At 45.7% G+C, this 10,469-nt stretch overlaps 1 protein-coding gene across 1 annotated transcript in view; it reads right to left on the bottom strand.

The window, feature by feature from the left end:
• prx (periaxin) overlaps nt 1–2,721 on the bottom strand; it is a 39,527-nt gene extending 36,806 nt beyond the window's left edge. The window contains exon 1 of the mRNA XM_008291103.1: nt 2,506–2,721. Coding sequence (XP_008289325.1) covers nt 2,506–2,721 — 216 coding nt within the window. The remainder of the gene's footprint in view (nt 1–2,505) is intronic.
• Nucleotides 2,722–10,469: the final 7,748 nt, after the last annotated feature.

Here is a 10,469-nt window from a genome sequence, read left to right as displayed (position 1 = left end):
GTGTCCCACAAATGCATAGAAGTAGAATATTAAGTTTTAAAACATACAATTTTGGAGGCAATTTTCTGCACTGAAGGCACCACTAACAATATGTTTAACTTTCTTGAGGCTGTAAGTTTCTGATTGTTTTAAGCAGGTATCATGAAAGTAATTTTTAAGAGAACTTTAAAGTATAAAGTCACTCTCTCTCTCACTTTATTATCCTCCAAAAGACAACAGTACAGTGGATTACAAGCTACAGTATGAGCTTAATTACTGGATATTGATTAGAGAAACACCCTGTAGGTCCTATAGCTGCCTCGTTCTAACGGGGAGATGATGTCCAACAGGTGAACCTGAGCTCACAGTAAGCGTGCCTCCTCACTTGGAGAGGACGGAGCAGAGAAAGGCTCCAGAGCTCAGCGGCTGCAACGTGGCACCGACACCGCGGGGCTTTTTATTCCCACCGGGGCCGTCCGAGCTGGAAATATCAGAGGCGTTGCTGCTGCTGCGATTCACTTTAGATAAAAGCGTCCACCGAGCGGCACAATGTCCAAACCGTTCAAGATTATTGAGATAGATCCCAGCGTGCTTCCTGCCCGTCCGAGACATCAGATGGACTGAACCCGACACACCCGCGGGCGTCCGCCTCTGGACGGGAAATGCCTCCGTGTAAACAGGAAAAGGAGATATTTTTGACAGATTCACTTCTCACACGGTGAACCTCGCACACACACACACACACACACACACACACACACACAGACACACATTAACCGGATCAGACTTGAAGCTGCATCTCAAAACTTCGCCAATAAACTCATTTCAACAGGGTCCCAAACTTTAAATGACATCTGCTCCCCAGTCGTCTGTTTACTCGAGTCTTCCTTCCTGCAGAGACTCGCGGAGGGAAGTTCACGCTCTTTCGTACGTCAAGCGGTGTTTCCTCATGAGGTCTCCCCTCCTAAAACCGCAGAATCCACCGGCGACCCCACTTGACCCTATAAATGCTGCTCTAGAATTGACCCCGCCCGCAATCACACAACCACCACCACCACCACCCACAGCTTGTCGCCAGGAAGCCGCTATCATCATCCATCATTTGGTTTCTGGCGTCACCCGCGCTCGGCTCGGTGACGCACAAACCAGTCGTACCTGCGGCGTTTTGATTTTCCGCGCAGATTAACGCTAAATAACGCTAAGTTGGAGTTTTATGATTTCTCCGAGCTGAGCCTACGTCCATACAACACAGAGGATGTTTGATCTTTGACTCCACAGACTCACAGTTGGATTAATTTATAATTCACAAGATGTGATTAGTGGATCTGTATTGGCAGAACTAAACTATAACGAATGCTGAGGTATTCAGGATAAACTGATAAGGGTCTGATTGCTCCCAAAAATGAATACTTCTGCTGCATTTATTCAATTTGCTTTAATGACTTTACAGTTGGTTCTTTCTTGTTTTTGCTAATGCTGTCATGTCCGGTGCAGTCGGACTCACTGGATGTAGACTTTGGGTTTAAGTCCTCCATTTCTCCAATCTGTGCATTGCTGTTTTCAAATTGCTCTTTGCTACAGGAAACAACATCAAACAGCAGCTAACACACAGTAAATGGCAGGTTTAGACAAATATTGGGACCCTGCAACATGTTAGTCATTTTAATAACAACGCTGGCCTCCCTGTGGGCAAATGTTCCCCCAAAACAATTCCCCACCATCCTGGCTGTAGCTCTGCCCAGTAGGGATTGGTTTAACCCAGAGATCTCCAGCTCTGGTCCTCGTGAGCTACTGTCCTGCAGGTTTTAGACGTTACTGCAACACACCTGACTGACATGAATGGATCATCAACAGACTTGTGTAGAACTTGACAACAAGCTGTTGGAGATCCATTAATGTGAGTCAGGTGTGTTGCAGTAGCGTCTAAAACCTGCAGGACAGTAGCTCACGGGGACCAGAGCTGGAAATCCCTGGTCTTTTGGACCCCAGACCATTTGGTTTGGGTGACAGGTGTTGGTGTTTTAAATATAAAAAGAGGGACGTTTGTCATGCATTTGGAACCAAAAACACTGATCAGAAAATGTGTTTAGCATCGTATAGAAGTCCACAATGAATACCAACAGATATTTTGAGCATATTCTGTCTTGGTGTCCAATGGACCCCCAAAGACCTTCTACGTATGGAAACATAAGAAGTCCTGATTAGGGTTAAAGAAACAAATACAAACAAGCACGAGTGTTTCTGTAGATGCAGCAGATCGTTCTCCAGCACGGCTGTGGAGAAAGGTTCTGACCATGTGAGAATATTTTCACTGGAAAAGCAGAACAAACCCGTCCATGTTATCTCCAGTTAAACCCTCAAACAATCATCAGAAAGCAGCAGCAGCAACCAATAAATCACCTAAACTAGCGTACACTTCTGTTTCATGGAGCTAAATGATAAAAAAATAAAAATCAACAACCAGTCTGCCTTTCAGATCGCATCAAATCAGAACGTCCAATAAATAACCAAAGATCCAGCCGTTACGTAACCCGGTGGTGCACCATCACAAAGCGGGAGCGCTCTGGCCTCGGCAGCCACTTTGGGCGAGCGCACATACCAGGCGGAGGGGTTGAGCCGGGAGCCGGAGCTGGAGGCCAAACGGATCCTGTGACCATCACACTGCAGCTGTCGTGGCTGTGTAACATTCAGACAGGGGCTATTTGACGATCTGAAATGACCGTCTGCTGCTCTGAGCCGCATCGGTGCACCCACGCCTCGGTCAAGGCGCGTTTTAAATAGAAAAATGTTGTTCGGTGCCGATTGGATCACGTGTTTGGTTCACTGACGGTTCTGTTTATGAGGAAAACAACAAATTAACTCGTTGGACTTCAGCTGCGTCTCTAAATGTCGTAGTATTGGTGGTGTCCGGTGATGCGGGCCCCACCCAGAGCGACACTCCCGACGGTTTAAATAAACGCTACGAGCAATGTTCAAGTGACATTCGACCCAGGTCTGATTACAAAACACTCTTATAAACTTGGAGCGCAGCGACGTGTCACGCTGCAAATAGTTACCAGTGAATGCTCAAGTGTTTGTAACCAGCAACTGGCACGCTGGAATAAACACAAGCGGCAGCTGTCTTCCTAAAACTGTCTTTTTGCATTTGGACAGCGCACTATTGTTATGCTCTCCAAAGTCAGCAATGCGGAGTGTGCAGGCCGCTCCATAAACCATCCTGCACGGCTCCCAGCAGCTGCCACGCTTAAAACCAAACGCTTCAGAAAGCAGAGGCTGATTTAAAACTGAAATATTCAAACAGAGAAGCCAGCAGGAGACGCATTAGTTCCCAAAAGTTCCCAAAAGTGAGACATCAGCTGCCTGAAAGCCTGACTTAAAGGGACACCTGCTTTCCTCTAAGCAGCCACCAGACATTCAGCTCTTGATGCACAGTTTCCAAAAAGGCTCCTCTGTGAAGTTTTATGGAAGCACATCCAGCCAGCCTACCTTAATCCTCCAGCTTCAGTTCAAAGGTGACAGACGTCCACCTGCAGCAGCACAGCGTCACGCTTTCTCTCTTCCTTCCTATGTCACTTCCTGTCCTGCTTCCCTTCGCTTCTTGTTGGTATATTTTATCTAAATTCTTGTCCCTCTGTGTCTCAAGCCTTTGCCCCTTGTCACCAGCCAGCCTGTTGCTCCCCTCACTGAAACCTCAGGCCTGGACCGGGCCCATGGCATCTCTAGGAGGGACGCGTCCGGCCGCCTGATTGGCCGGAGGGCAGAGAGATGCCCCCATATTAGGGCAGCGGGAGGCGGGGCTGCTCTGGCTGAGGGAGGAGAAGGAGATAACAAAGTTTGTGACATAGTGGAGCGTCTGTACGAGCCGTGAGACGACTGATTGTGTCCGAGAGAGGCACAGATACCTGCTGCATGCACCAGAACTGCAGCCTGGTGTGTTTTACGGAGGAGATTCTTCACTATTGTGCAAAGAAACTAACGGATGCATTGATTTTGCTTCTTCTGCAGGAGGTTATGAGAACAATAGCTGCGTTTAAAATGACAATAAAAAGTGTACAGATATCCCATCAGCAGTATTGAGACGACAGGCCGTTAAACAAGAGCTCAGAGGTGAGTCCTTCTACTCTGGATAATGCTCCTCTTCTTCCACCGTCCAACTGCTGAGTTTGCACAAGCCTGATTGATCAGCCGTTAAAGTCTAATCACTTCCAATCTGAGATGAGCGGCGGCGGGACGGCGGCCAGAAAGTGTGTTCGGCCTGCGGCGACGGGAAACTCGCAGGTACACGCTGTGCGACATTAAACTGGAGGATTTTCTTTCCTGTGAGCTGCCAGCTGTTGGTTGGTTACGCTCCAGCTGAGCCAAAATAAACAAGAAAACAGCCTCTAAATAAAATCCGCCCCGTCCTTCACTTACAGTAAATGAATGTCTGGATGAGTTTTTCCAGCAACTAACGCTGCCGGCGGGTTATTTTTATCCCAAACGGCTGAAAATAGCAGCGGCTGGGCCTTGGATCTCGTTTTAGAGAAAGTGTGATGTGTTTCAGGGGGGAGCAGCTGCCGTTGAGCGTCTTTTGGCTGCTTGTCTTTGTGTATTCCTGCCTGAATTTGAGCGTGACAGTGTGTATCTGTTACTCTGTGTGCGTTTCCTTCGCTGTACTTGTCAGATGATTTGCAGCAAACGAGCCGGAGTTGAACATGAGAAGGTTTAAAGTCGTCCCGGCGACAAACCTGAGACGTTACCTGCAGCTACGTGAGTCTTTGTTGATCCCTGGAAGTTCTCTGCTCCACCACAGAGGTCACTGAAGGAGCTGGTTGGGATTCAGGACTCTGGTCTGGGTTGAAACTCAAATAAATCTTATAAACAATAAGAAGGAGTCACGTTAGATAGAAGTCACTGAGTTCGGCTCCTCTGTGTTGGAGAACCGGCGTATTACTGCATCCAGGTGGCACTAACGCGAACAAAACACGACCGACACGACTTCACGCTCGCTCAGGCGAAACCAAGTGGAGGTGTTCACTCCAGTGGAAGCTACTCAGCTGCATTAAAGGAGTTTTGATCCACCCAGGAAAGTGAAATCTCAAACAAAGCTGCAGATTCTGCTCTTGAATGACTGTAGACAGCTGGAAAAATGTTGAATATATACAGTTGTCCTCAAATGTAGTCACTCAAATAAGTAGAAACTGAAAAAAGTAGTAATAAATAAAAATTTGGTAAATTATAATTTAGTGAAATAAGATGTTGCTTTTGAATTGTAGTTGAAAAGAATAATTTTAAAAAACAAAAAACCCAAACTTTCCCAGACAAATTAGAGCACTTTGCTGATGAAATCCAAACACCTGTCAACAGGTGCAGACGTCTGACTGAGAGTTACAGGAAACACCTGATGATGGCAGTGATTGGCTCAAAGAGTTGTTCAACTAAATATTAGTTTACGGGTCCCATCAGGCTTGTTTTGTTTAATATTTCTGCTGAACCACAATTCAAAAGCAATGTCATTATGTTGATTACATTTTTATTTGTTATTACTTTTGTCAATTTCAATTTATTTCAGCTGTTTTTTTTCTCTCCTTCTTTAATGGGAGGCTATGAATATTTGAGGACCGCTGTGTATTTATTCATTATTAACTAAAGTTAAACTCTCCAGAGAAGTGCTTTGAGTCAATTTAGCGCGATCAAATAAAGATGAATAAACGTATTTATCATCTGAATGAAGCTGCAGCCAGAGACGCCACATGATTAGTATTAATAACTTGTTGTTTTTCATGCTACAATACGTCCTCTGACACCTTTTTTTTTTTTGTCTCAGCGATGTCTGACTTTAATTTGGCTGCGATTTTAGGTGCTGAGCAGAGTCGCGACACTAATTACACGAGGTCACAAAGTGAGCGAACTAATCAAAATGATAAAGATGTCAGCTGCAGTGGGAATCATCCCTTTTTTTTTCTGGAGAGCAAAATGACTTCCTCTAACTTTTCAGGTCAACTAAATCGTGCATATTTGAACTGAGCACGAGTCCGATCAGCCACAACAAGTGAAAACACCTTTAAGTCTTGATCTAAACTGCCCCTGAACGCGTCGCCCCCCCTGCAGGAACCAGGCGTCCGGCCCTGCAGGCCAGCGCTAGATGCTGCCAGCGAGCCGGACGACGGCGAGATGCTGTCAGCGCAGATCAGGGAGCCAACACTGTGTCAGCTAACATGGTCATTGTTGCATTCCAGCTCCCACACAAAGCCAGGATTTAGAGAAAAGAGGGGCCGGACCAGACAGGGTGAGGGAGCGAGGGGAGGGAAGGGGGGAGGCATCTGGATGCATGTGACTTTAAAAAAAAAAAAAGAGTTCTTCATGCAAAGTTTTGATTCTGTGTGTTTGTCGGGAGGAGCTGCTGGTGTAAGCGGGTGAGGAGGGTGTCTGACGGGTGAGGAGGGTGTTTGACGGGTGAGGAGGGGTGAGGAGTGGCATCGGGTCCCGGCAGACCACAGCTATGCCCCCGTCAGCGCTTAAATGGGCCAGGAAACTGGAGCAGCCTGGGTGTGTGTGTGTGTTACGGTAAAAACATGTCTGTCTGGGAGGGAGGATATCAGAGTTCACTAAAGGTTGTTCGCTTCAGAAAACCTCTGATTGGCTGGAAGGAGTTACCCCAAAGTGATCAGTCGTGATTCTTCACATTCAGCGTTTTAGCCTCCATTAGAGCACAAAATATGTTATAATGACCTCAAAACATGTTTTTTTTATACATGCAATCTGCTCACTGTGCATGTGAGTTTGCATTTTGTACATTTTGTTGTAATCGGAGCAAAAGATGAAGATTTTAAAATGTCCTTCATGGACTCCACCTTCGCTCTAAAGCTAACTGAGGCGTCTGACTACAAGAATTTAATCTTTAGATGCTAATATGTCGATAGAGTTTGTGTTTTTTTCTCACGGTGAGCAGCCAGGACACACAACCAGGCAGAAAAAGACACTCGAGAGAGAAATTAGCAACCAAAACTTTCTGTATTATCGCCTAACATGAGCGTAGAACTGTTGGTTTAAGTGTCTTGCATGGACACAAACGCACCGAGGAAGCAGAAAGTTATTTTGTGCAAACTCACAAGTGTGAGAAGCAAAACAGAAACTCCTCCCTGGGCTTCACCTTGACCTGACCTGCAGGTATAAATAGAGACGAATGGGAGTTATCCAAACAGAAAACAGTGGCTGGAAAGAAACCGGCGCTTGTATTTGCACCTGCTGACTTTTCTTGTTGGTGAGAATTATCTGTAAGCATGAGGCAGGATGTCTGTGGAGAGGAGATCCAAGACAGCTGAACCGACACAATCTTCTCTTGTGTGCAACGAAAGCAAAAAAACAAAACCGGACACAACTTCTGCTTTAGTTCAATATTTTCCAGAACCGGTCGTTTCCTCTAAACAAGCAAACCGAGCAACCAGCTGGCAAAGAAAACCACCGAAACACCTGATTTCTGGAATAAAACCAGAGCTGAGAAGCATCAGGTTTGTTTGGCAGCGATTAAACAACATCATCATCAGTTTGTAGTTTTTCTTGCCTCCTAAATTACTCTGAATATTACTTATAATAAATACAATTCTGACTTAGTCTGCAAAATAATCGTCTCCTCCTGCTGATTGTTCCCCATTTGTTCACAAAATCTGATCATCACTGGGACACAAAAGCTAAAAAAAACAGCCTGCACAGTGCAACTTGGACAAATATGAAGATTTTCTGCTGCATATCGGAGGAATCCCATAACGCAGCTGTTTATGTAGATGTCTGCTGTTATCGGTGCAATGCAGTAAAATCTTGCTGTGTTAAATAATAAATTCACACCTCTGAGAGAAAATCAGTGCAAAGGCGGGTCTTAATTGTGCAAAATCACCTTTTTTCGGACAAAAGATGGCAAGCTTCAGTGATGAAACTGAGCTACACGATGCTAATAACTGAGAAATTGCTAGCATCTCAGGAATTACGACGAGCTTTGCAGCAGATTCAGGAACAAAAACAACAAAAAAAAAAACCACCAAACAAAAACAACAAAAAAAAAAACCACCATCTGGTCTCAGCAACCAGAAATCAGTCAGGATTCAAGCTGAAGCTGCTCCTTTTTCTTACAACTCATGATTTAGTGTATGCGGAGTCTCGGGACAGATGCAGCTTCACCAGAACTATCCACAATCACAATGTTTGCAGAACCACAAACGGCTCCGAGGTGTGCACATTTCTATGTATGTATTCAGCAAAAAGAAAAAGGCATCATAAAGGAAAACCGAGCAGGAGACGAGGGGCGCCGAAAACATTTGTATTCAGTCTGCGCTGGAGGATTTTCCAGTATTTAGCTGCTGCTGGTGTTTGGTGACGGTTTGAAGAGTTTCACTTCACGTCCCCGAGTCCCTGAAGCCGATTCATTGTAAGTCACTCCGAGTATTACCATCATCGTAAGACTTTCATATAAACGCGGCTCCACATTCGAGCGAGCTGCGTTGAGGCTTTCGGCAGATTCCAAAAAAACCTAAACTGCCTCGCGAGTGAAAAACAACCAAGAAAAGCAGAATGTTCAGGCCAAAATTAGAAGCTTAAACAAAGATTTTTTTCAACCTAAATTTGCTCCAAACCAGTAGATAATATTTCTATCATCTTGAACTCTGTTGGATCCACGGTTGCTGCTTTGCAAAAAAAAAAAAAGCAACTCTAAGGGAGGTTCGGTTGCTCCGAACGGTGGAGCGAGGCGGTGGTTCATGCTGACCTGCATCAGAGGAAGGCGTCCAGGTGACTCTGAATATTCCACGCAGACACTCACACATGGTCCACAGCAGGAAGCCCAAGCAGGAGAGGCGGCGGCGGGGCGGCCCACGCTCAGGCTGCGGGGCTGGGAGAGCTGGGAGGCAGAGCTGGAGGGGGGAGCCGGGCGGCTTGCTGGACGCGATCCGGGGCTCGGTTCGACTGTTTTAGGGCCCAAAAGGGAGACTGAGCTGCACTGCCGCTGTGGGTCCCAGATAGAAAGAAAGCGAGAGAGAGAGGGAGAGAGGGAGAGAGGGTTGGGGGAGAGAGGGATGGATGGATGGATGGATGGATGGATGGAGAGCAGAGAGAGCAGGACTGTCTCATCCGTGTATGTACATATCAACATATGGACCAGTGAACTTTCTTTTTCTTCTGCAAACCAGCCGGGAGACGGGCTGGATGGATGGCTGTGTGTGTGTGTTTGTGAGGGAAGGGTGACACCAGCGAGACAAGACAGAATAGGGCTGCATTAGCGCTAGTGGACAGTCAGCAGTTTGCGGCGACCCTCTGTAAAGCCCCCGTCCATTGTCTGCGCCGCTGGAGGCTTTAGCTGTGGCCCGGCGGGGCTTGTTACTGGGCTTAGAGGGGCTGGACGCTGGATACCAGTCAGACACGGCGACAGCAGCAGGGAAACATGACCTCTGCTTGTGGCGGCTCATCGCTGAGTGAAATGTATTTAAAGGTTAAAAACTGCAAATGTCATGAATGATCTGGCTTCACTCTGGTCTCCACTGATGACCTCCAAGAAGTGACTCATAGTGATGTGGTTTCATGGTTTTTAAAGAGCTCGGTAACCTCGAGTCACTCAAACAGCATCTTGTCGACTGATTTTAAAGATTCGTTTGGGGTCCTTGCTGCTGATTCTGGCCGGAAGGTGGAACTAAACTACGGTGTGTGTTCATGGAGCAACAGTGTGGTTTAGAAATAGTTTTTGGAGAACAACGGTGCTGATGTTTGACTGTGATGTTGCCCGATGCGTGCACACACACTGTAAGGGCAACAATAACAGGTTTGGATCCGACAGTCACGTGACCGAGGCGTCACTGTGCTGCTACTCAGAGCCACAACAACCAAAAACAAAGATGTATTTTGACCTAACTTGTTCATATTCATGCATCTACAGCAGCAAAAATAAAACATTCATTCTTTTGTTTAACCCTCAGAGGAGCAGCTCAGGAAACGACTGCTGATGAGACGCTGCTCGGCCAACTTTACAAAAGGTCTACGATGTTTGGCAGCTTGCAGATAAAGATGCTGGATCTTAAATCTGATTGGGTGACGACTTTAGTATTAATGCAGCAGATTAAAACGGGCAACACAAATGTAAAAATAGAACATTTTCAATAATCAAAATGACAAAACATGAAGCAAAAACGCTTCAATCAAACACAAACTGGTGTTTCTGCACCTTTACAATAAATGTTGTAGTTAAGTTATTAAAAAAACATAATTAAACATATTTAGGTCACCGTTTGAGGCTTATGTTTGTGATTTTTGTGCAAAAAAAAACGAGTTCTGATGAACGATTTAACCACAAAAAATGTTCTGTTGCCTTGAATCACAGCTCGTAACAGCATTTCTCTTTATGGTTACTTGAGTTTTAGTTTTCTGCAGTTTAGTTTTAGACTAGAAACAAGAAGGAGAAACCCATAAACTAAATTAAAAGTCAAAGGTGTTGTGCCCCTAAAGCTCACCTAGATAAGCAGGTAACCCAT

Source organism: Stegastes partitus, unplaced genomic scaffold (genome assembly GCF_000690725.1).
Source record: "Stegastes partitus isolate 25-593 unplaced genomic scaffold, Stegastes_partitus-1.0.2 Scaffold717, whole genome shotgun sequence".
In the NCBI taxonomy this organism is placed as follows: domain Eukaryota; kingdom Metazoa; phylum Chordata; class Actinopteri; family Pomacentridae; genus Stegastes; species Stegastes partitus.
The sequence above is the reverse complement of the archived record's forward strand: the minus strand, read 5'-3'. Positions and strand labels throughout refer to the sequence as shown.